The sequence below is a fragment of the Oncorhynchus clarkii genome, chromosome 7, assembly GCF_045791955.1.
Source record: "Oncorhynchus clarkii lewisi isolate Uvic-CL-2024 chromosome 7, UVic_Ocla_1.0, whole genome shotgun sequence".
Lineage (NCBI taxonomy): Eukaryota > Metazoa > Chordata > Actinopteri > Salmoniformes > Salmonidae > Oncorhynchus > Oncorhynchus clarkii.
Genome location: NC_092153.1, coordinates 13864330 through 13891528, shown reverse-complemented (window position 1 = coordinate 13891528; position 27199 = coordinate 13864330). Strand labels below are relative to the sequence as shown.

Here is a 27199-nt window from a genome sequence, read left to right as displayed (position 1 = left end):
TAATCTAACTTTGAACTGAAGAAGAAGAACGCATACTGATAAATAAGGCCCGAGGGGGTGTGATATATGTCCAATATACCACAGCTAAGGGTTGTTCTTACCTACGACGCAACGTGGAGTATACTGGTATATTGGCCATATATCACAAACCCCGAGGTTCCTTATTGCTATCATAAACTGGTTAGCAATGTAATTAGAGAAGTGAAAATACATATTTTGTCATACCCGTGCTATACCAAGACTTTCAGCCAATCAGCGTTCAGGGCTCAAACCACCCAGTTTGTAATGGTAATAACCAGTGATATGCTCAGATAATGACATATAATAACATTTGAAATTGCTGTAATAATGACTGTCTATGCAGGGCAGGAACATAATGCTGGACCGTGCCTTACTGGAGCCAAGATGTTGCAAAGATAGACTTAAAACAAGGATTTAGCCTTCCTACAGGATTTAGCCAGGATTCATCACAGGCCTGACTGAGCTAGTGTACAGCATCCCTCAACCACGAGAGTGAAGCCATTTATTTGAGACAGATAACTTTTATAATAATAATGATAATGATAATAATAATGTATGTAATTTAACAGACGGTTTTACCCATGTAAGTGTATTTGTATCAGTTCAATCATAGCATAGACTCATATATTGATTATATTCTGTAGCCTGATTTTCCCAATGTCATTGACTTATGTTTTGAATCTAAATATAGTTCTTCATCATGCCTTTTATTGGTCTATCCAAAATCGATATCGATTTTTTTTCCCAGGACACTGTACAAAGACGTAGCCTATCATGATTTACTGAAAATAGATTTGTCTTCAATAAAGTTGTGTCCTTCTGAATGTGCCTCAGACTCAAGTAAGGGGAGGTTCCTTTGATGAAGTTGCAACGTCACATGACACAATGTAGCGGAGAGGCGAGATCACACTGCGGAGTGCTGACAGGCTGGAAACAAATGAAACAAGCGAGCGTCAACACCAACGGCTGTCTCTTTCCCACCAAATTAAGTGTCATCAAACGTCGTAGAAAGGTTTGTGTCTTCATCTTGAAATGCAGTTATCTGGTTAGTTGGAGAGGCAGGAAAAGTCGCCATGAGAAGGTTAGCATAATAGCTAATTAGCTTATTAATTGTTTACACCGCCTTGCAAAAAAAGCTTCAACGTCAAAGTTGTATTCTTCTCTGTATAGTCAGTTATCCCCCGTATGCTTTTTATTTATTGCGGTCTACAGCTAGTTATTGCCTATGATACGTTTAGGTATGAACACCACCTGCAACTTAGGCTAGTCTTATTTCCACGCAATGTTCTCATATGGAAGAGAGGAGCGAGCAGATGCGCACTCTCCCTCCAATGACCAAGACATACGGGTCTTTTAATGTCGATGGACATTGTATTCTTCCCTAGGCATCCTATGTATTCGTTCCTAGGCATCCTATGTATTATTTCCTGGTATTTTATGACTGTATCTGCAGTCCGGCTGTGAAATTATATCCGTAGCCCACTGACTACCTGCCTCTTTGTTCGTCCACTTGAACACGCTTGGTCCATGATCAACCATATTCTAGTATTTTATTAAACACTCTATTACCATGAAATTCTCTCAGCTAACATTCATTATCAACATGACGGGTTCTTGGCACTGCCAGGGCAGCGTTGTACGTTCAAATCTATGACGACTGCGTTTTGTGTTGGCTGATCTTGAATGGTGGAGTTAAGGGGCTTCTAGTTACTGAGAGTGGAAGTGGTGGGTTATATAAGCCTGTTGGCAGAGTGGTGGTGCGGTTGACAGCCCTTTCCTACGGGCTTCGGTTAGTTCCACATGGCTAAAATGAAAACAAACGGTGCCATGTGTCAGCTATACAGACCAGATGGGTGCATTGTTGAACACTCTCTTCTACCACAGCTTTAACTGGAACTCTGTTTTCTACTAACTCTGTTTTCTGGTAAGATTACTATTGAATTTATTTTATACATGTGTGTGTGTTATCAGTATCAACACAGTCACTGTTATTGTATTGTAAATCATCCCGCTGTGACACAGGCTGAAGTGGACAGTGAGCGTCCAGAAGAGTTCTTTATGAACCGGTGAAACCTCCTTGTGATTTATCACCATTCATCGTCAGCAGTGTTTTCTCTGACCTGGATCTGAGAGTGTAAATTGTGTATATGCATGGCTCCCTTGTAAAAGAAACCTTGGTCTCAATGGGAGTCAGCAACAGGCCTATCTACACCAGCTCCTATCACACAGCTTGTTGAAATCCCTGAGAATACCAGGAGGCTGGTGGCAACTTAATTGGGGAGGATGGGCTCATAGTAATGGCTGGAACATGATCAATGGAATGGTAACAAATTCATCACGCATGGTTGCCATATGTTTGATACCAGTCCATGTACTCCATTCCAGCCATTATTATGAGCCGTCCTCCCCTCAGTAGCCTCCTGTGCTGAGAACCCAGTGTCTCTGTTCCATCACATCACTCAACTGTTTGTCCACGTTCAAATTGGCACCATATACCCTAGTATATTTTGCACAACTCTTGACCAGAGCCCATAGTACACTATATAGGGAATAGGGTGCATTTCGGTTCATTAGGGAATAGGGGCGGCAGGGTAGCCTAGTGGTTAGCCTAGTGGTTAGAGCGTTGGCCTAGTAACCGGGAGGTTGCAAGTTCAAACCCCCGAGCTGACAAGGTACAAATCTGTCGTTCTGCCCTGCCCCCACTGTTCCTAGGCCGTCATTGAAAATAAGAATTTGTTCTTAACTGACTTGCCTAGTTAAATAAAGGTAAAATAAAAAAATAAAAATAAAATTAGGGAATAGGGTGTTGTTTTGGACACAGCCTTTGTACTGCTGGATTAGCTCTGTCTCACATGGACCAAAGTGGAGATAATGTGTTAGTGGCGATATGATAAGAACAACTGATGAACAAGAACATGACCAAGTGAAAAATGACATCAGTTTGAGAGACACACTTCAGTGCATGGCCAGAGGTGACGGCTCTTAGCTGCCTTTGCTGTGTGCTAGTTTGCGTACATAATCACATTAGCATGATTTACTAATAATTCATTCAACTTTTGTAGCGCTATTTATTCCATAACGATTCTCAAAGAGCTCTAAAGCATTAAAAAAAAAGACACCAGTCATGAGATGGACAGTCATTAGAGGGTTGGGAAAGTCCATGGCTTGAGTGGTTATCTGAATTGACGACTACTACAAATCACTAGAGTGGAGTGAGGTCGTAAAGGCAGACTCGGTCAGTGGTTTCCTGGTAGGAGCTGTCAAGGTCAAGGGGAGGGGACATGCTTATTGATTGAGAGGAAGCTTACGAGTTACGACCAGGTATCTGGAATGACCAGCAACCGTTTCTTAGACTACTCCCAGTAGGCTGTTGCTCACAAGATTCTACAGTGATTTGTAAACAACTACAGTACTACATTGTACTAAGTTGGGCACTGTAGTTTTGCGATTCAATATAGTAGCTAGCTACCTCTCGCGCTCGCATACAGACTGAGGCCACTGTGTATGTACTGTATGTAGGGGGGAGTGCTGTGACTCAGCGATGGGATTTTTCTCCCACTTGGCTCAGAGGGCAACCAGGAGCCTGTTGATTCATCCTTCTCTCTCACTCTCACTCTGTCTCAACAAACAACACTCACTCTGTAAACAAGCCCATAGAAGACACACTTAAGATTCATATCAGTATTAAACACAGTGAATCTGACACACACACAGCCAGTTGAATGCTCTGCCTACTCTGTTGCTCTTATAAGCCAATAATAGCTTCCCACATAAACACACACTCAATCAGGCTCATGCATGTTATGTCATCCTACAATGCCCCTGCAACACACTATACTCAACTCCTCTCATATCATCATACACTCTTCTGCAACACAGACACACACACACACATTGACACACCGTTTCTATGGTTGCTATCTTACTAATTACTCTACTATAATAATCATGTATTTTCTTTTCTCCGGAGCCTTTGTCATAAAAGTCTGATAGTAAAACTCTCCTTTCTGTATTATTTAATTTACTTATGAGCGACATTGTAAATTCTTCTACTTGGTGGATAGCCGGTGCCTCAGACATCAATAGCTACTCTGCCTCGCTGCATTGCCTTGCCTGTCTTTGCTGTTTTACACTGAAATCCATTAGACCTGAACCAAAGTTGTTGTTTTGGGGCTCTGCGCTGACGGGTCTGTAGTCAAGTAGTGGCGGGTGCTATCCCGAGTCCACTGTCTCTGGCTGTGTCTCAAATGACACCCTGTACCCTAAGATGTGCACTACTTTTGACCAGTGCCCATAATGCTCTGGTCAAAAGTAGTACACTTTATGGGAATAGGGTGCCGTTTGGTTGGGTTGATTCGGATGGGTTAGCGCTGAACAGTAACAAATACACTCACGGGGTCCCCACGACCCTCTTATGCAACAGACTGAATTATTGATGATGGCATGCTAAATGGAGACCATAAATCCACATGTGCAGAAAAGTGATACCTGTCATTGGTCAGTCGGTCTGGCACTACACTAAACAATACTAAGGATAGGACCCATGGAGAGAGGGAGAGCGTGACCGCCAACGTGACACAGTGCAGGGAAATGTTCTCCAGCCACCACAGTTTATTATTTATTGGTCACTGAGGAGGTTCTGGAGCAGGGTTTAGGATGGGAACAGTGACACCTCTCGGCTTCATTCCCTTCCTCGTCTGGACAAAGCCCGTCTGGTTCCTGTCACCCCAGTTTGTCACGAAGCATCCACAGTCCCATCTGTCCCTTCCTGTCCCTCTCCCTGTCTCTGTGTATTTCTGCTGGAGAACAGTGTCAGCCAGAGAGAAGACAGGACCTTATCAGTCTGCTTCTCTTAGCTGCTGCAGGAATAAGGAGGGAGAGAAATGGAGAGGGACAGATGGGGAGAGGGAGGGCGAAGGAGGCAGGCAGACAGGAGAGCAAGCAAGGAAGGGAGGGAGAGAGATGGGGGAGAGTGTAAGCAGTGATGACGACGCTGCTGCGTGTGTTTGTTTACATGCTGCTCTGCTGTGAGGAGACCGCATCCACAGCCGGGCCCTTCACTCGCCACGCAGACTGTCATCTTACCCTATAGACGAGGAACCAAGCTCAGCTGTTTGGAGCAGAGATGTACTAGTCTGTCTGTACAGCTGTAGCATACAGCTGGATATGGATTAGCCCTTCTACATGCCTGCACTGTGCTGTGTCACTCGCCACCATGCTGCTTTTACATTTACTAGCTGCTATGCTAATGCTACTATCTACAGGCTGCCTGTAGCATTCACTGGATTAAGGTAGGGATTTTTGTGGAGCATCCCTCCTTATGCTCTGTCTGTAGAATTAGGCACTACTCTAACCCCCTATGGTGGTTTTGGCTGGGGTGATGCGCTCAGATGGGCCATTGACAGGGAATAAATAATACCCAGAGTCCTGTGCATGCTGTTCGTCGGCTGTAAAGAGTGAGTCCTCTTCAGACTGCCTATGAAGGAGGAATCTAATGGCAGAAACATGCATTTATCATAGTGTGGGTTTATCTATTGATTAAATAGGAAAGCGGCTCCTTGCTGCTTATCTAGTTGTAGTGTTCAGGGTTTGTCTAACTCCCACTGGTGAGATTATGGGCCTAGCTTCTCGGCTACGCCAACATTGGGTTGATTCGGATGGGTTAGCGCTGAACAGTAACAAATGCCTACACTCACGGGGTCCCCACGACCAGGCTTGAAGAACACTGGTCAATGCCAACATTCAATAATGTGACTAATGATCAGTGATCTGAATACATTTTTAGACTGTCAGTTAAATTGGGGATGTGTTTATTCCTTAAAGTAGACTCAGCGAAATGACGTTGCCAGAAGCAGAACCGGAGATATTGAGATGAGTGAGATGTAACACTTCGCTATCACACAGTCACACACTGTATCTTCGAATGTGCACAGGTTTGCTTCACGCTGTGAACAGTGTGGTAGCCAGGGGACCCAAAACAGTGGCTTGACTTAAGGATGCCATCCGTTAGATAAAATACGAAACGGTTCCGTATTTCACTGAAAGAATAAACGTCTTGTTTTTGAGATGATAGTTTCTGGATTCGACCATATTAATGACCTAAGGCTTGTATTTCTGTGTGATGTTATAATTAAGTCTATGATTTGATAGAGCAGTCTGACTGAGTGATGGTAGGCAACAGCACGCTCGTAAGCATTCATTCAAACAGCACTTTCGAGTTAGCGAGGTGCGCGCTAATAGCGTTTCAAACGTCACTCGCTCTGAGACTTGGAGTGGTTGTTCCCCTTGCTCTGCAAGTGCCGAGGCTTTTGTGGAGCGATGGGTAACGCTGCTTCGAGGGTGGCTGTTGTCAATGTGTTCCTGGTTCGAGCCCAGGTAGGGGTGAGGAGAGGGACGGAAGCTATACTGTTACACTGGCAATACTAAAGTCCCTATAAGAACATCCAATAGTCAAAGATATATGAAATACAAATCATATAGAGAGAAATTGTCCTATAATAACTACAACCTAAAACTTCTTAACTGGGAATATTGAAGACCCCTGTTAAAAGGAGCCACCAGCTTTCATATGTTTGCATGTTCTGAGCAAGGAACTTAAATGTTAGCTTTTTTACATGGCACATATTGCACTTTTACTTTCTTCTCCAACACTTTGTTTTAGCATTATTTAAACCAAATTGAACATGTTTCATTTTATGAGGCTAAATTGATTTTATTGATATTAAGTTAAAATAAGTGTTCATTCAGTGTTGTAATTGTCATTATACCAAATACCAATTAAATTGGCCGATTTAAAAAATGTATCGGCTTTTTTTTGGGTCCTCCAATAATCGGTATCGGCGTTGAAAAATCATAATCGGTCGACCTCTAGTTAGAGCTGCCCTGCAATATAATAAAAAACTCACAAAATGTGAGTTTGCTACTCACATGAAGCATTGCCTGATGTGAACCATGCCTCGAACAAAAGATCTCGGACAACCTAAGATTAAGAATTGTTGACTTGCATAAAGCTGGAAAGGGTTACAAAAGTATCTCTAAAAGCCTTGATGTTCATCAGTCCACGGTAAGACAAATTGTCTATAAATGGAGAAAGTTCCGCACTGTTGCTACTCTCCCTAGGAGTGGCCGTACTGCAAAGATGACTGCAAGAGCACAGCACAGAATGCTCAATGAGGTTAAGAAGAATGCTAGAGTGTCAGCTAAAAACTTACAGAAATCTCTTGAACATGCTAACATCTCTGACGAGTCTACAATAGGTAAAACACTAAACAAGAATGGTGTTCATGGGAGGACACCACGGCAGAATCCAAAAAAACATAGCTGCATGTCTGAAGTTCGCAAAAGAGCACCTGGATGTTCCACAGCTATTCTGTGGATAGATTTAACTAAAGTTGAGTTGTTTGGGAGGAACATGCATCACCATGTGTGTAGAAAGAAAGGCACAGCACACCAACATCAAAACCTCACCCCAACTGTAAAGCATGGTGGAGGGAGCATTATGGTTTGGGCTGCTTTTCTGCCTCAGGGCCTGGACAGCTTGCTATCGTTGACGGAAAAATTGATTCCCATTTTGCAGGAGAATGTAAGGCTGTCTGCCAGTTGAAGCTCAACAGAAGTTGGGAGATGCAGCAGAACAACGAAGTAAATCAACAACAGAGCGGCTTGAACAGAAGAAAATACGCCTTCTGGAGAGGCCTAGTCAGAGTCCTGACCTCAACCCAATTGAGATGCTGTGGCATGACCTTGAGTGGTTCACACCAGACATCCTCAAGAATATTGCTGAACTGAAACAGTTTTGTAAAGGGGAATGATCCAAAATTCCTCCCTACCGTTGTGCAGGTCTGATCCGCAACTGGTTGAGGTTATTGCTGCTAAAGTAGGATCAGCCAGTTATTAAATCCAAGGGTTCACATACTTTTCCCACCCTGCACTGTGAATGTTAACACGGTGTGTTCAATAAAGACATAAAGATTTATAATTGTGTTATTAGATTAAGCAGACTTTGTCTATTGTTGTGATTTTAGATGAAGAACAGATCAAATGTTATGACCAATTTATGCAGAAATCCAGGTAATTCCAAAGAGTTCACATACTTTTTCTTGCCATTTTGTTACGTTACAGCCTTATTCTAAAATGGATGAAATGTTTTTTTTTTACTGGGCTGTACGCACTACCCTTAGTAGCCTCTTCACAACTGTCTTGGTGTGTTTGGACCATAATAGTTCCTTGGTGATGTGGACACCAAGGAACTTGAAACTCTCGACCCGCTCCACTATAGCCCTGTTGATAATGCGGCCTGTTTGGTCCTCCTTTTCCTGTAGTCCACAATCAGCTCCTTTGTCTAGCTCACATTGAGGGAGAGGTTGTTGTTCTGGCACCACACTGCCAGGTCTCCGACCTCCCTATAGGCTGTCTCATCGTTGTCGATGATCAGGCCTACCACTGTTGTCGTCAGCAAACTTAATGGTGGTGTAGGAGTTGTGCTTGGCCACGCAGTCGTGAGTGTACAGGAAGGGGGCTAAGCACGCACCCCTGAGGGGCCCCAGTGTTGAGGATCAGCGTGCCAGATGTGTTGTTGCCTACCCTTACCACCTGGGGTGTACCGTCAGGAAGTACAGGATCCAGTTGCAGAGGGAGGTGTTTAGTCACAGGGTCCGTAGCTTAGTGATGAGCTTTGTGGGCACTATGGTGTTGAATGCTGAGCTTTAGTCAATGAACAGCATTCTCACATCCAGTTGAAGTCGAAGTTTACATACACCTTAGCCAAATACATTTAAACTTTGTTTTTCACAATTCCTGACATTTAATCCTAGTAAAAATTCCCTGTCTTAGGTCAGTTGAGATCACCAATTAATTTAAAAAATGTGAAATGTTAGAATAATAGTAGAATGATTTAATTCAGCTTTTATTTTTTTCGTCACATTCGCAGTGGGTCAGAAGTTTTTAGTATTTGGTAGCATTACCTTTTTTAAATTGTTTCGGGTAGCCTTCCACAAGCTTCCCACAATAAGGTGAATTTTGGCCCATCCCTCCTGTCCGAGCTTGTGTAACTGAGTCAGGTTTGTAGGCCTCCTTGCTCGCACACGCGTTCTCAGTTCTGCCCACAAATGTTCTATAGGATTGAGGTCAGGGCTTTGTGATAGCCACTCCAATACCTTTACTTTGATGTCCTTAACCTCTAGCATCGAGCAATCCCGTATCCGGGTGCGTAATCATAGCCTCAAGCTCATTACCATAACGCAACGTTTCCTATTCATGAAAATCGCAAATGAAATAAATGTATTGAAACACAAGCTTAGCCTTTTGTTAACAACACTGTCATCTCAGATTTTCAAAATATGCTTTAACCAAAGCTACACAAGCATTTGTGTAAGAGTATTGATAGCCTAGCATAGCATTAAGCCTAGCATTCAGCAGGCAACATTTTCACAAAAACAAGAAAAGTATTCAAATAAAATAATTTACCTTTGAAGAACTTCGGATGTTTTCAATGACGAGACTCTCAGTTAGATAGCAAATGTTCATTTTTTCCAAAAATATTATTTGTGTAAGAGAAATAGCTCCGTTTTGTTCATCACGTTTGGCTAGGGAAAAAAACGAAAATGCAGTCACTTACAACGCCAAACTTTTTTCCAAATTAGCTCCATAATATCGACAGAAACATGGCAACCGTTGTTTAGAATCAATCCTCAAGGTGTTTTTCACAATTCTATTCGATGAAAAATCATTCCTGGCAGTCGGTTTCTCATCCGAGTCAAACGGAAAAATACTGCAGCTGGAGATTACGCAATAATTGTGACGGAGGACACCAAGCGACCACCTGGTAAATGTAGTCTCTTATGGTCAATCTTCCAATGATATGCCTACAAATACGTCACAATGCTGCAGACACCTTGGGGAAAACGTGGAAAAGGTAAGCTGACTCCTAGCTCCTCCACAGCCATATAAGGAGTCATTGCCATGAGGCGGTTTCAAAAAAGGCAGCACTTCCTGATTGTATTTTTATCTGGGTTTTTTCTGTAACATCAGTTCTGTGGCACTCAGACAATATCTTTGCAGTTTTGGAAACTTCAGTGTTTTCTTTCCAAAGCTGTCAATTATATGCATAGTCGAGCATTTTTCGTGACAAAATATCTTGTTTAAAACAGGAACGTTTTTCATCCAAAAATTAAAAGAGCGCCCCCTATATCGAAGAAGTTAAGCCATTTTTCCACAACTTTGGAAGTGTGCTTGGGGTCATTGTCCATTTGGAAGACCCATTTGCGACCAAGCTTTAACTTCCTGACTGACGTCTTGAGATGTTGCTTCAATATATCCACATCATTTTCCTTAATGATGCCATATATTTTGAAGTGCACCAGTCCATCCTGCAGCAAAGCACCCCCACAACATGATGCTGCCACCCCCGTGCTTCACGGTTGGGATGGTGTTCTTTGGCTTGCAAGCCTCCCCTTTTTTCCTATGAACATAACGATGGTCATTATGGCCAAACAGTTCTATTTTTGTTTCATCAGACCAGAGGACATGTGTTGCTCTCCTCACTGGTTATGTCATCGGGATAGTTAACCAATCAGCCTGCTAGCTGGTCGTGGCTCCACATGGTTGCAGACAGTGCTGACTCACAGGTATACTAATGATGCTACTGCATATTGTAGGCCTATATCATCACATGCACTAGAGTGATTTGTCAAAGAACAGTAGCTGCTTTCAGGGCGTTGTCCATACCAAAATAATGGCGTCTGTCTAGCAGAGTGCACAGTATATGATGGAGGATGACAAGCAGTTATTTTGAAATGTTACTCCTGTGTTTTAGGCTTGATGCACTATTAGTTACACGTATAGAATGAGTCACATGGACTGTGAAAATTAGCATCTTCCATCTCCCTATATGTTTTAACTGACATACACACTCACACATGCATATACACACACACTAGGGTTAACCCCAATTAGTTGATTGTTGGGTCGTTAGGCTGTTGGTCAAACAAGATTGTTTTAGTCGAGCAGGCCTAATCGAGCTCCATACCGCATCGCCATGCACCTCCCAAATGTTTTAACAATGCTGGGGCTGCTCTGTAGAGCTCCGCATTGACATGATTGGGTGACGGTAGGTGGGGGCGGTACATCCTGTAGAAAACAAACTCACTTCCTTGACAATAGCTCTGCACTGCTCCCCGACGTGGAAGAAGTATGAATGCCCTGACTTCTGCTGAGGCCGTATCACCGTAAATGCTGCATGGCCAATGCAGACGGTGGATTGACCATGTGCCCGGATGCACAATGCACTTCTCGCTCCAGAATGTGCTCTCTCCTGCCAATTTATGCACATTCCTTGTTTCATGACTTCATTGTGTGAATTGTTTGCGTTTTGTTAGTGTATATCAAATCCCCATTACATATATCACCAGTAGGACATTTACTGTTAATTTCTAATCTACAATGTTGTTACTTTGTTTATGGTAATTTATGTTAATGCATTCAATATTATGCCAGTCTTCCCGTTATCATTGTCGGAGTGGACACATTGTTTGCAGAGTGCACAACTTATGCTACACTTTAAGAGTTTTGTCAATTTAGTCGTTGTTTGGAGTGCTCCTGTCAATGATGAGTAAGGACACATACGCATAGAAGTAGGCCTATAGGCTACCTGGCCTGCACCCAAATGTAGGCATATAAATGTGCCCATTTGGGGATCTGATTTGTATTTCTGATTGGCTTAACGCACCACCACTAATGAGCTGTGGAGCTTCTCAAAGTAATGTTTACTTCACCTCAAACAGAAAGCAAACAAAGTCTGTTTTTACATTCATTGAGAATTACAATTGTTCCTCAATGTAATTGAATAATACTTTCCATCTCTCTCCCTTTTGGTAACCGCTCAGCGTGAAAGGGAAAAATGTCATGCTCTGATCCAGTGGGAACGTCATGAAATAGACCTGATTACTTCTATTCAGTGCATGACTTGGACTGAAATATGTTCAGTAACTCATTTTGGGTTCTGGTACTGTTCATATTTAGGTGCAGGAGCTCCACAATACTTTTTAGATAATATTCTATAAGAGGAACAGGAGCTCAAGCAGTAGACCATTTTTAGGCTTTTCATTTAGATTTGCATAGAATTTTGATTAACCACATGACAATGATTTTGAGATATGAAGATGTTATTCAATTGGTTGAAAGAACAGACGACTTTCGGTCGACCAAGATTTTTTTTGTTTTTTGGGGACAGCCCTAACACACAAAAAAACATGTGTGTGACAAGAAAACATGTGTGTGTGGAGAGGGTGGTCCTGTGGCTCCAGTCCATTGATCAGTGTCTCTGACTGATGATACAGGGACCATCTGGATTGAGTATATGCAGGACTGCTTCTGAAATAGATGGTAGCACACACTGCAATGCCTCAGTAGATCTTCAAACTAACACACACACACACATACGTGCACACTGGCAGGCACACACACACCTTCAAAAAGCGAGTTATCACTTTGAAGAGTGGTGTTTGGGGCCAGGCCATGGCAGAGAGAATATCAGATGTGAAGGTTAAATTGTGAATGTCTCCTCTTCTGGTTGCCATCATGTGTTGTTCAAATCAAATCAAATCAAATCAAATTTTATTTGTCACATACACATGGTTAGCAGATGTTAATGCGAGTGTAGCGAAATGCTTGTGCTTCTAGTTCCGACAATGCAGTAATAACAAGTAATCTAACTAACAATTCCAAAACTACTGTCTTGTACACAGTGTAAGGGGATAAAGAATATGTACATAAGGATATATGAATGAGTGATGGTACAGAGCAGCATAGGCAAGATACAGTAGATGGTATCGGGTACAGTATGTACAAATGAGATGAGTATGTAAACAAAGTGGCATAGTATAGTATAAAGTGGCTAGTGATACATGTATTACATAAGGATACCGTCGATGATATAGAGTACAGTATATACGTATGCGTATGAGATGAATAATGTAGGGTAAGTAACATTTATATAAGGTAGCATTGTTTAAAGTGGCTAGTGATATATTTACGTCATTTCCCATCAATTCCCATTATTAAAGTGGCTGGAGTTGAGTCAGTGTCAGTGTGTTGGCAGCAGCCACTCAGTGTTAGTGGTGGCTGTTTAACAGTCTGATGGCCTTGAGATAGAAGCTGTTTTTCAGTCTCTCGGTCCCAGCTTTGATGCACCTGTACTGACCTCGCCTTCTGGATGATAGCGGGGTGAACAGGCAGTGGCTCGGGTGGTTGATGTCCTTGATGATCTTTATGGCCTTCCTGTGACATCGGGTGGTGTAGGTGTCCTGGAGGGCAGGTAGTTTGCCCCCGGTGATGCGTTGTGCAGACCTCACTACCCTCTGGAGAGCCTTACGGTTGAGGGCGGTGCAGTTGCCATACCAGGCGGTGATACAGCCCGCCAGGATGCTCTCGATTGTGCATCTGTAGAAGTTTGTGAGTGCTTTTGGTGACAAGCCGAATTTCTTCAGCCTCCTGAGGTTGAAGAGGCGCTGCTGCGCCTTCTTCACGATGCTGTCTGTGTGAGTGGACCAATTCAGTTTGTCTGTGATGTGTATGCCGAGGAACTTAAAACTTGCTACCCTCTCCACTACTGTTCCATCGATGTGGATAGGGGGGTGTTCCCTCTGCTGTTTCCTGAAGTCCACAATCATCTCCTTAGTTTTGTTGACGTTGAGTGTGAGGTTGTTTTCCTGACACCACACTCCGAGGGCCCTCACCTCCTCCCTGTAGGCCGTCTCATCGTTGTTGGTAATCAAGCCTACCACTGTTGTGTCGTCCGCAAACTTGATGATTGAGTTGGAGGCGTGCGTGGCCACGCAGTCGTGGGTGAACAGGGAGTACAGGAGAGGGCTCAGAACGCAACCTTGTGGGGCCCCAGTGTTGAGGATCAGCGGGGAGGAGATGTTGTTGCCTACCCTCACCACCTGGGGGCGGCCCGTCAGGAAGTCCAGTACCCAGTTGCACAGGGCGGGGTCGAGACCCAGGGTCTCGAGCTTGATGACGAGCTTGGAGGGTACTATGGTGTTGAATGCCGAGCTGTAGTCGATGAACAGCATTCTCACATAGGTATTCCTCTTGTCCAGATGGGTTAGGGCAGTGTGCAGTGTGGTTGAGATTGCATTGTCTGTGGACCTATTTGGGCGGTAAGCAAATTGGAGTGGGTCTAGGGTGTCAGGTAGGGTGGAGGTGATATGGTCCTTGACTAGTCTCTCAAAGCACTTCATGATGACGGATGTGAGTGCTACGGGGCGGTAGTCATTTAGCTCAGTTACCTTAGCTTTCTTGGGAACAGGAACAATGGTGGCCCTCTTGAAGCATGTGGGAACAGCAGACTGGTATAGGGATTGATTGAATATGTCCGTAAACACACCGGCCAGCTGGTCTGCGCATGCTCTGAGGGCGCGGCTGGGGATGCCATCTGGGCCTGCAGCCTTGCGAGGGTTAACACGTTTAAATGTCTTACTCACCTCGGCTGCAGTGAAGGAGAGACCGCATGTTTTCGTTGCAGGCCGTGTCAGTGGCACTGTATTGTCCTCAAAGCGGGCAAAAAAGTTATTTAGTCTGCCTGGGAGCAAGACATCCTGGTCCGTGACTGGGCTGGGTTTCTTCCTGTAGTCCGTGATTGACTGTAGACCCTGCCACATGCCTCTTGTGTCTGAGCCGTTGAATTGAGATTCTACTTTGTCTCTGTACTGGCGCTTAGCTTGTTTGATAGCCTTGCGGAGGGAATAGCTGCACTGTTTGTATTCGGTCATGTTACCAGACACCTTGCCCTGATTAAAAGCAGTGGTTCGCGCTTTCAGTTTCACACGAGTGCTGCCATCAATCCACGGTTTCTGGTTAGGGAATGTTTTAATCGTTGCTATGGGAACGACATCTTCAACGCACGTTCTAATGAACTCGCACACCGAATCAGCGTATTCGTCAATGTTGTTATCTGACGCAATACGAAACATCTCCCAGTCCACGTGATGGAAGCAGTCTTGGAGTGTGGAGTCAGCTTGGTCGGACCAGCGTTGGACAGACCTCAGCGTGGGAGCCTCTTGTTTTAGTTTCTGTCTGTAGGCAGGGATCAACAAAATGGAGTCGTGGTCAGCTTTTCCGAAAGGGGGGCGGGGCAGGGCCTTATATGCGTCGCGGAAGTTAGAGTAACAATGGTCCAAGGTCTTTCCTCCCCTGGTTGCGCAATCGATATGCTGATAAAATTTGGGGAGTCTTGTTTTCAGATTAGCCTTGTTAAAATCCCCAGCTACAATGAATGCAGCCTCCGGATAAATTGTTTCCAGTTTGCAGAGAGTTAAATAAAGTTCGTTCAGAGCCATCGATGTGTCTGCTTGGGGGGGGATATATACGGCTGTGATTATAATCGAAGAGAATTCTCTTGGTAGATAATGCGGTCTACATTTGATTGTGAGGAATTCTAAATCAGGTGAACAGAAGGATTTGAGTTCCTGTATGTTTCTTTCATCGCACCATGTCACGTTAGTCATAAGGCATACGCCCCCGCCCCTCTTTTTACCAGAAAGATGTTTTTTCCTGTCTGCGCGATGCGTGGAGAAACCTGTTGGCTGCACCGCTTCGGATTGCGTCTCTCCAGTAAGCCACGTTTCCGTGAAGCAAAGAACGTTACAGTCTCTGATGTCCCTCTGGAATGCTACCCTTGCTCGGATTTCATCAACCTTGTTGTCAAGAGACTGGACATTGGCAAGAAGAATGCTAGGGAGTGGTGTGCGCTGTGCCCGTCTCCGGAGTCTGACCAGAAGACCGCCTCGTTTCCCTCTCTTTCGGAGTCGTTTTTTTGGGTCGCTGCATAGGATCCACTCCGTTGTCCTGTTTGTAAGGCAGAACACAGGATCCGCGTCGCGAAAAACATATTCTTGGTCGTACTGATGGTGGTGAGTTGATGCTGATCTTATATTCAGTAGTTCTTCTCGACTGTATGTAATGAAACCTAAGATGACCTGGGGTACTAATGTAAGAAATAACACGTAAAAAAACAAAAAACTGCATAGTTTCCTAGGAACGCGAAGCGAGGCGGCCATCTCTGTCGGCGCCGGAAGTACAATGCACGCCTCACTGCTGTATACTCTGCTATATACAGCTAGGGGAAGTGGAGCAAATACTGAAATATCATTTTTAGTTTTTCTGACATGTTGTCTCCTCCTCTGGTCAGATCCAGTCTGTTGCTCCTCTCTGACTGGATCAGTTGGCTTCCCCTCCCTCTGGGAAAGGAAAGGGGATACCTAGTCAGTTGCACAACTGAATGCATTCAACCCAAATGTTAATTTTGCATTTAATCCCACCTCTGACTTAATCGAGTTGCCCGGGGAGCAGTTGTTGTTTAACTGCCTTGTTTGAGGGCAGAACAGTACATTTTTCCACTTTGCCTGGCTCAGGGACTTGAATTCGCAACCTTTCAGTTACTGGCCCAACGCTCTTAACCACAAGGCTACCTGCCACTCTCTGACTTCCCCACTGACAGTAAGTACACCTGCACACGTCTCAGGCACTTTGTTATGGTGTATATGAGGATGCTGTTGGGATGTGGCATTCTAACATGACCCTGAGAGAAGGCTGGTGACTAGAGCGAGAGAGATGGAAGGGGGAGGGGCAGGTACACCCTGAGCTGTTGAACAGTCCCCTCACGTCAGTCCCTCCCTCTCCCTGACATGAACAAGGCCTTAATTTGTAAGTAAGGCAGACAGAGCCTACTGTAGAAACTAGGCAGCTTGTCTGGAGGGCTGCTCTCACTACTGTAGGAACTAGGCAGCTTGTCTGGAGGGCTGCTCTCACTACTGTAGGAACTAGGCAGCTTGTCTGGAGGGCTGCTCTCACTACTGTAGGAACTAGGCAGCTTGTCTGGAGGGCTGCTCTCACTACTGTAGGAACTAGGCAGCTTGTCTGGAGGGCTGCTCTCACTACTGTAGGAACTAGGCAGCTTGTCTGGAGGGCTGCTCTCACTACTGTAGGAACTAGGCAGCCTGTCTAGTCTGGAGTAGAGGTCGACCGACTATGATTTTTCAACGCCGATACCAGTTTAATCAGCCTATTATTATATATATATTTGTAATAATGACAATTACAACAATACTGAACGAACACTTTTTATTTTAACTTAATATAATACATAAATAAAATAATGTCTCAAATAATGAAACATGTACAATTTTGGTTTAAATAATGCAAAAACAATGTGTTGGAGAAGAAAGTAAAAGTGCAATATGTGCCATGTAATAAAAAGCTAATGTTTTAAGTTCCTTGCTCAGAACATGAGAACATATGAAAGCTGGTGGTTCCTTTTAACTTCTTGACTATACTTGAGACGCAGATGTCTCAAGTAGACACCTGGAAATGCAAATGCGCTACGCTAAATGCACTCGTTAAAACTCAAACCTTGATCAAAATTCACAAGCAGGGTATTGAATTAAAGCTACACTCGTTGTGAACCTAGCCAACAAGTCAGATTTTTAAAATGCTTTTCGGCGAAAGCATGAGAAGCTATTATCTGATAGCATGCACCACCTGAAAATGCCTGAATGCGACGTAAACAAAGACTCTGCTTATCCGACGCAGCACAAAACGCAGAAATAAAATATAAAGCATTCATTACCTTTGACGAGCTTCTTTCTTGGCACTCCTATATGCCCCATAAACATCACTATTGGGTCTTTTTTTTCGTTTAAATCGGTCCATATATACCCAAAATAGCTTTCTATAGAAGCTGTGTCATTCAGAAAAAAACATCGTTTTTAAACGCTGCGTAATTTTTTTAAATTAAAAAAGTTGACGATAAACTTTCACAAAACACTTTGAAATCCTTTTGTAATCCAACTTTAGGTATTAGTAAACGTTTATAATCTATCAAAATGATTACAGGGCGATGTATATTCAATAGCTCCTCGTGTGCAAATCAATGCCTGCCCATGTCCACATTAACAACATCCGGGTGGAGACTGGAAGAAACGGAAGCCAGATAGATGGATTTTCCAACAATAAATTAAATTGAAAATGACGACAATGGCGACATCGTGTGGAATTTGTATGAATTGCATGCAGGTCGATATTAAATTTTGTCCTCTTTTAACAACTCATGGAAGTGACTTATGGAAATTATTTTTAGCTTTCAGAGAGCAGTTTTTCTTGCGTTTTTCAATGAAACACACAATCTGTTATAGTCACAGCCGTGATTTAACCAGTTTTAGAAACTTCAGTGTTTTCTATCCACACATACTAATCATATGCATATACTATATTCCTGGCATGAGTAGCAGGACGCTGAAAAGTTGCGCGATTTTTAACAGAATGTTCGAAAAGGGAGGGGGTAGAAGTAAGAGGTTTTTAACATGACTCTTCAATATTCCCAGGTAAGAAGTTGTAGGAATTATAGGACTATTTCTCTCTATACCATTTGTACTTCATATACCTTTGACTATTGGATGTTCTTATAGGCACTATAGTATTGCCAGCCTAATCTCAGGAGTTGATAGACTTGAAATCATAAACAGCGCAATGCTTGAAGCACAGCGAAGAGCTGCTGGCAAATGCAGGAAAGTGCTGTTTGAATGAATGCTTACGAGCCTGCTGGTGCCTACCACCGCTCAGTCAGACTGCTCTATAGAATATCAAATCATAGGCTTAATTATAATAAACACAAATACGAGCCTTAGGTCATTAATATGGTCAAATCCGGAAACTATAATTTCCAAAACAGAACGTTGATTATTTCAGTGAAATATGGAACCGTTCCGTATTTTATCTAACGAGTGGCATCCTTAAGTCAAAATATTGCTGTTACATTGCACAACCTTCAATGTTATGTCATAATTATGTACAATTCTGGCAAATTAATTCTGAGCTTTGTTAGGAAGAAATGGTCTTAACACAATTCGCGACGAGCCAGGCAGCCCAAACTGCTGCATATACCCTGACTCTGCTTGCACAGAACACAAGAGAAGTAACACTATTTTCCTAGTTAAAAGAAATTCATGTTAGCAGGCAATATTAATTAAATATGCAGGTTTAAAAATATACTTGTGTATTGATTTTAAGAAAGGCATTGATGTTTATGGTTAGGCTTTTTTCGCGAATGCACTTGTTAGATCATCACCCGTTTGGAGAAGTAGGCTGTGATTCGATGATAAATTAACAGGCACCGCATCAATTATATGCAATGCAGGACAAGCTAGTTAACTACACATGGTTGATGATATTACTAGGTTAACTACTGATTATGTTAAGATTGATTGTTTTTTATAAGATAAGTTTAATGCTAGCTAGCAACTTACCTTGGCTCCTTGCTGCACTTGCGTAGTCAGCCTGCCACGCAGTCTCCTCATGGAGTGCAATGTAATCGGTCATAATCGGCGTCCAAAAATGCCGATTACCGATTTGTTATGAAAACTTGAAATCGCCCCTAATTTAATCGCCCATTCCGATTTAATCGGTCGACCTCTAGTCTGGAGATCAACACTAACTACTGTAGGAACTAGGTAGCTAGTCTAGTCTGGAGGGCAGCTCTAACTACTCTACATCATGTAAATGAAGGTGAAGAATATGTAAGACTTTCTGCACCTACAAATTTATCTGGATATTTATTCAGGAAATGAAAATGGCAGGGAAGTCTAAGATTTTGGAGATATTATTTTGATAGAGACTCGACAGAGACTATTAAATTCTATGATGAATCCAGTGCTATTTGACCCTGATACAGGGCTTACTCACAGCACCTCATTTAGACAGATAAAATAAGCACTGTTAGTGTCAAAAGAGATTTTATTTTATTTTATGAATGTACTCTGTTTGCTCTCCAGCAGTGTTTACCTTCTCCATTGTCATTATGACACAGATACTGGTGTGGTGCAGAGTTGAAGTCTGTTTAGACAAGGCCGGGGCTATAAAAATAACTAATGTGGGCTGGGAGTGCAGGAGGACGACAGTAAGATGGAAACTAGTGACATGGAGGGAGAGCCGTTATCCTGCCTTCTGTATAGGTGTGTTTGATAAGGCAGAGATGGGAAGTCCAGATCTGAGGAAACTCTGAGACGGTATGCTTTTAGCTCGTCGTCGTGTGTGTGTGTGTGTGTGATGCCTGGCCTGGACAGTCAGAACCTTGGCAGTCAGTCGACACAGAAACAGTTTTTTGCCTTTTAAGGGCAACAGGACTGAGCTCTCCTCCACACTGCCCTTCTCAGGCTTGGAGACTGTCTGAGACTGAGAGCAGAGAAACCCTTGATACAAACACATCCTCATTTCCAGGTGTGGTTGGACAAGACCCCTCCGTGTGATAGTGTCAATCCCACTCAGGGGAGTTCTGGAGGGAGGTTCCTGAAACCAGCACAGAGTGGGAAGAAACTCGGAGCCTTGAAGGGCTTTCACAACCAAGGCAAGCTGAGCTTTTTAGATTCAAGACAAATTAAAGAATGATCTTGTCGCTTGGCTGGTAATCCTGTTGGAGTCACTGAGTCACACGGCTGAATTAGACTCATTAACGGTTGAATTAGCAGGAGTGTAGTCTGCTGGGAAGGAGAGGAAGTAAACAGGGAGAGAAGGGAGAAATCTTATTTCAGGCAGTACCGTGGACGCCTCACAGGGTCCTCAAAGTCAAAACGCGCTCACTCACTCACCCGGTTTCTTCATAGAGAGTTTGTCTGTTGCGTGCAGCGTTAGATTTAACATAACAGCAGAAGTGAAAACCCTGCCAGTCAGATCGGCCACCAGTAAGACTAGCTGTCGCCGTTGGTGTCACCCCCCCCCCCCCCCCCCCTTAAGTTAAATCAGGTAGAAACATATTGTAAGTTGCATTGTAAGTCCTTAGCTTCTCTGGTGAGGACAATGTCACAAGTGTCAATGTCTCTGTTTACTCATATCTGGTTAACCTACAGTTCCAGGTGCCCAGGGTTACACAAAGACACTGAGAATTCATCAAACCTGTATTCGCAAACCTAGAAACTGTTTTAAACCAAGTCTGGTCCCAGCCCAGTCTGTGCGGTATTCTCTAGTTGTTACTGCATGTGAGAAACTACGTCAGAAACCCAGCAAAGGTTTGTTAACCTAGCTGTGGAAGTTCCAAAAGCCCATGTGTCCCAGTTCATGTGAGTTACTAATCATCAGGCTCTCCTCACTCTGGTGCTATAAATCAAATGTTATTTGTCACATGCTTCATAAACAACAGGTGTAGACTAGCAGTGCAATGCTTACTTACAGGCCCTTCCCATAAATGCAGAGAGAGAAACTATAGAAAAAAATGTGTAAAACAAGGAATACACAATGATTAACAATAACATGGCTATATACACAGGGTACCAGTCCCGAGTCCATGTGCATGGGTACGATGTCATTTTGGTAGATATGTACATATAGGTAGGGGTAAAGTGACTAGGCAACAGTAGCAGAAGCTTATGATGCATCAAAAGATTTTGTGCAGGGGGGTCAGTGCAGATAGTCCAGATAGCTATTTGGTTAACTATTTCGTAGTCTTCTGGCTTGGGGGTAGAAGCTGTTAGGGTCCTGTTGGTTCCAAACTTGGTGCATCGGTACCACTTGTCGTGCGGTAGCAGAGGGAGCAGTCTATGACTAGGGTGGCTGGAGCCTTTGACAATTTTTAGGGTCTTCCTCTTACACAGCCTGGTATAGAGGTCCTGGATGGCAGGAAGCTTGGCCCCAGTGATGTACTGGGCCGTATGTACTACCCTCTGTAGCACCTTACGGTCAGATGCCAAGCAGTTGACATAAGCGGTGATGCAGCCAGTCAAGATGCTCTCAATGGTGCAGCTGTAGAATCTTTTGAGGATCTGAGGGCCCATGTCAAATCTTTTCAGCCTCCTGAGGGGGAAGAGGTGTTGTTGTGCCTTCTTGACTGTGTTAGTGTGTGAGGACCATGTTACTTCCTTGGTGATGTGGACACAGAGGAACTTGACTCTCAACCCGCTCCATTACAGCCCTGTCGATGTGGATGGGGGTGTGCTTAGGCCCTCCCCTTCCTGTAGTCCACGATCCTGGCACCATTGTTGTAGGTGATCAGGCCTACCACCGTCTGCTACCATTTGGCTCTTACAATGTGGCCCATATTCCCAGGCAATTACAGAACAGTTGTAGATAGTAGCCAAAGAACCTGACCATGAATTCAATCTATGTTGATCCATTGTACAGAGAGCACATACAAGACATTTGGATTCATTCCCTGAAGTGCACCCTATTGCCTATATAGTGCACTTTATTTGACCAGAGCCACATGTGCTCTGGCAGGGCAGAAGAGGATCTGTGATGGGTGTGCTAACCAGACCTGTATCTGCTGAGCTTTTCACCACCAGCAGCATCCGCTAGCTATCGATGGGCTCTCCTCCAGCATTTCTGCCTGATTAGACAAGACAGGCCTCCAGCAAGCACCTTGTACTCCTGCCAGGAAAGCCCCCAGCCCAGCCTCTGGAATGATGCCCAACTGACGGCACTCTGATGTGTGGCTCTATGACAAGGTTTCCCCTATGAATGCATAGGCGGGACGCCCACCCCCCTTCCCTAGCTCTGTTGCACACCCCTGCCTAAACGTAGACCAAAATATTTGAGGCTATGCAGTCCGGGTATTTAGTTCCCTTCCTTTCTTTTGATGCAACCTAGGAGAAACACTGGCCTGCAGGGGAAGTTTACCTACTTGATCAGAGCAGACATCATTAAGCTAGCAGGATGTCCTTAATGCAACCTAGGAGAAACACTGGCCTGCAGGGGAAGTTTACCTACTTGATCAGAGCAGACATCATTAAGCTAGCAGGATGTCCTTAATGCAACCTAGGAGTAACACTGGCCTGCAGGGGAAGTTTACCTACTTGATCAGAGCAGACATCATTAAGCTAGCAGGATGTCCTTAATGCAACCTAGGAGAAACACTGGCCTGCAGGGGAAGTTTACCTACTTGATCAGAGCAGACATCATTAAGCTAGCAGGAAGTCCTCATCCTTCTGCTCCTACTCATCATCATCATAACACACAGTAATGTGCCTTCCAGTCAAACTGATGACTAACCCTTCTGCCATGTCCTTACAGTCCAACTAAATAAGTAAACCTTTTTCTTCAGGAAACCTGGTTAATGTGTTTCATTGAGCAAAGCCCAGAGTGATACTTTGAAGAGTGTACTGTTGTTACCATGGAGACAGTCGGGGGTAGATGGAGTGGTTCCATCAGAATCTGTAGAAAAACATCCTGCTGTTTGTATTATCTCGCCACAGCTGAATCTCTGGGATAGTCCACATGAACGCTTGCAGGCTCTCTGCATAAAGGATGCCCTACATATCAGCCCAACACTTGTCATTTAACACAGAAGTGGACCTGTGGTATCACAGAGGAACAAAGCGTTCAACGGAACCTTGATAAGTGGTTTTGTTTATACGGTACATCCAGGCAGTGTTGATCATCTTGACTAAGCTGGGTATTGTCAATAGACAAGCCCTGACCTTTTCCTCCTTGACTGACCTAGTCTCTCTGAGGTGTTCTAGCCCTGGTGCTGTGGGCTGTTGCTAGCTACTATACTCCAGCTGTTAGCAGTGCCAGAAATAGAGTGGATCTCTATTGAAGCTGTTAAGTAGACCAGGGCTGGTCTATTACCCACAGCCTCCAGCCTCAGTGTAAATGGGCTAATTGTTCCTGTTTGAGGAGAGGCCTGGTTCCTGGGCTAACTGGCAAATGGCTGAGGGCCTTCCCTGGATGAACTTTGTCCCCTGCGGGGGGAGTTTGGGGAGAGGATGAGGAGTGGGAGGGACATTGGATGGTTTTGTGATGAGGAGTGAGAGCAGAAATGCGCTCTATAGGGATGGTGCCAGGTTTCCTCCAGACGTGATGCTTGGCTTTCAGGCCAAAGAGTTCAATCAATTTCATCAGAACAGAGAATCTTGTTTCTCATGGTCTGAGAGTCCTTTAGGTGCCTTTTGGCAAACTCCAAGCAGGCTGTCATGTTCCTTTTTTACTGAGGATTGTCTTCTGTCTGGCCACACTACCATAAAGGCCTGATTAGGAGGAGTGCTGCAGAGATGGTTGTCCTTCAGGAAGGTTCTCCCATCTCCACAGAGTAACTGTGGAGCTCTGTAAGAGTGACAAATAGGTTTCTTTGTCACCTCCCTGAACAAGGCCCTTCTCCCCCGATTGCTCAGTTTGGCCCGGCGGCCTGCTCTAGGAAGAGTCTTGGCGGTTCCAAACTTCTTCCATTTAAGAATGATGGAGGCCACTGGGTTCTTTGGGACCTTCAATGTTACAGAAATGTTTTGGTACCCTTCCCCAGATCTGTGCCTCAACACAATCCTGTCTCTGAGCTCTATGGACAATTCCTTAAACCTCTTGGCTTGGTTTTTGCTCTGACATGCACGGTCAACTGTGGGACCTTATATAGACAGGTGTGTGCCTTTTCCAAATATATATATTTTAGAAAAATCAAAACCTTTTCACTTTTTCATTATGGGGTATTGTGTGTAGATTGATGAGGGGACTAAAATATTGTATACATTTTAGGATAAGGCTGTTGCGTAACAATGTGGGAAAAGTCGAGGGGTCTGAATACTTTCTGAAGGCACTGTATGCTGCCATTATTTAATACATTTTATAACTCTCAGTTCCTCTTTTCTATCAATTAACTGATGACTCGAGGGTTGAAATATGTGCGATTTGACACCTACTCTATCGTGGCTTCTCTCTGAATTAATGTGATAAAGTGCCCCTTGAAATTGTAAGCAACAGTTTTGAAATAACGGGAGACCATTGTGTAAACAGGACGAATAACATTGTCGTATTCAGAGCTTGTTCCTGTCTGCTGGCAGGCTGAAGGACAGTCTGTGTTTACTTCATGTTGTACACTTTGTGCCCAAACAAAGACCATGCATCCACTGTATCAAAACTCTGAAATCTATGAATTTAGGACTCTATGGACAAAAGCCTTGCTAGACAAACATGAGTACACATATAGACCCACACTGAGGTACAGACGGACGTGTGCGCGCACACTCACACACACACACGCAAATAATCTAATTTGTCAGATGCGGTTGAGAGCAGATTGTGCAGCAGAGAGATGGATGCAGTGCCCTGGGGATGCTGTTGAAGCAGAGTAATGATGTCTAACTGCATGTTCAGACACGTGCTGCTCTCTCTGTCGATGTCCCTCCATCCCTGTCTCTCTCTCTATAATATTTCCGTCCATCTCTCTTTGTATGTGGACTAGCCTCTCCTCTGGGAGTCCAGCCACCTCCACAGCCTGCAGTGCTCCTGCACCAAAAGCGAAACGTGAGCGGAGAAGATGAAGGGGGGGGTACAGAGAGGGAAAAGAGAGAGCGAAACAATGGTCAGAGTGGAGATGTGAATGGATACCGGTGTGGTCCCTTATGTTTATCATTGTCCCTCTTTCTCCCTATCTCTCCCTCCTTCTCTCAGCTCGTAGAGGAAGGCCCAGGCGGGGTCGTGGAGTGGCTCAGTACAAGGGTGTGTGCCTCTCCTCCCCCCTGGAGAAGGCCAGCAGGATCAGGATGTCGGAGGCTAGAGAGCGTAGCCCCCGCCACCAGAGACCCTGGTCAGTGTACCGGGCCAACACCTTTGACCTCTCCTCTGAGATGATCGGCCTGGCACTCGCAGGTGAGAATGGGAAAGGGTTGTGTGTTGGACACAGACTATATCAAGGAGACAAACCATATGAGAGACCATGTGATGAACAATTGGTAATGGAATTACTTCCTGCCTTGTACACATCCTGTTGATCCAGTCTGTATATCAAGGTACACCAACATGTTTTTATCACTGTTGTCCTTTCACTTCTGCCAACTGAATTAGTGGTTAATGACTTGTATGAGTTAATGCTACTTTGCTGTTTTGTAGGGAACAGCCAGGATCCAGATGAGCCTGTTCTAGAGTTCAGTGTGGGTGAGTACAGTAAATTAACTTCTAAAGGAATTTGTCTTTCATTTCTTGTTCCGTGCGTTCCAACGTGCTGTGTCCCTCCCTCCCCAGCCTGTAATGAGTTGGTGACCCCAGCTCTGGAGCGGAAACCCAGCAGCTTTGTGGCAGTGAGCTGCACCACCCCTCCCCAGGCCTTCTGGACCAAACACACCCAGACTGAGATCATCGAGGTGAGACAGACCATCATCCTACTGCCGTCGTCCCTCTGCCCCCTACTGCCGTCGTCCCTCTGCCCCCTACTGCCGTCGTCCCTCTGCCCCCTACTGCCGTCGTCCCTCTGCCCCCTACTGCCGTCGTCCCTCTGCCCCCTACTGCCGTCGTCCCTCTGCCCCCTACTGCCGCCGTCCCTCTGCCCCTTACTGCCGCCGTCCCTCTGCCCCCTACTGCCGCCGTCCCTCTGCCCCCTACTGCCGCCGTCCCTCTGCCCCCTACTGCCGCCGTCCCTCTGCCCCCTACTGCCGCCGTCCCTCTGCCCCTTACTGCCGCCGTCCCTCTGCCCCTTACTGCTGTCGTCCCTCTGCCCCTTACTGCCGTCGTCCCTCTGCCCCTTACTGCCGTCGTCCCTCTGCCCCTTACTGCCGCCGTCCCTCTGCCCCTTACTGCCGCCGTCCCTGTGCCCCCTGGGGCTGTCGTCCCTGTGCCCCCTGGGGCTGTCGTCCCTGTGCCCCCTGGGGCTGTCGTCCCTGTGCCCCCTGGGGCCGTCATCCCTCTGCCCCCTACTGCCGTCGTCCCTCTGCGTCCTGTAAAACAACACTGTAAAACAACACAATCTACTGCACCTATCTGGTGTATGTGACAATAAAACATGATTTTAGAATGTTGTTAACTAATATCTTTCTGTATGTGTACAGTTTAGATGAAGCAATAATGAGAGCTTCATGGATTGATTGCTTCCCCCTACAGGGCACCAATAATCCTATATTCCTGAGCAGCATAGCCTTCTTCCAGGACTCTCTGATCAACCAGCAGACGCAGGTCAAGCTGTCTGTGTACGACGTCAAGGACCGCTCTCAGGGCACGGTGAGTAGAATATTAGATAAGATGACATTAAAACACCAAGTAATATGTCCTGCTCCCATCAGATAATAAACTACTAGGTCAGTCCCATTCCTTTCATCACCTCCCTTCCCTCACCAGCCACCTTGGGAGTGTTGTTTTCTTAGATGTCTGTCTCTGAATCCTTTCTCTCTCGCTCACTCCCTCCCTCGTTCTCTCTCCCTCACTTTCTCTCTTTTTA

General features: G+C 44.8%; 1 protein-coding gene across 14 annotated transcripts in view; it reads left to right on the top strand.

Annotated features, from left to right (window-relative positions):
* Positions 1-895: 895 nt before the first annotated feature.
* Positions 896-27199, top strand: part of LOC139412922 (inositol polyphosphate-4-phosphatase type I A-like) — a 56886-nt gene continuing 30582 nt past the window's right edge. For 13 of the 14 annotated variants that reach the window (XM_071159810.1, XM_071159807.1, XM_071159806.1 and 10 more), the window contains exons 1-5: positions 897-1033; positions 25444-25641; positions 25882-25926; positions 26014-26132; positions 26866-26982. In XM_071159810.1, the coding sequence (XP_071015911.1) occupies positions 25536-25641; positions 25882-25926; positions 26014-26132; positions 26866-26982 (387 nt within the window). In that variant the 5' untranslated portion in view covers positions 897-1033; positions 25444-25535. Of the gene's footprint in view, positions 1034-25443; positions 25642-25881; positions 25927-26013; positions 26133-26865; positions 26983-27199 lie in introns of all 14 variants that reach the window. The other variant, XM_071159809.1, reaches the window with a different exon arrangement.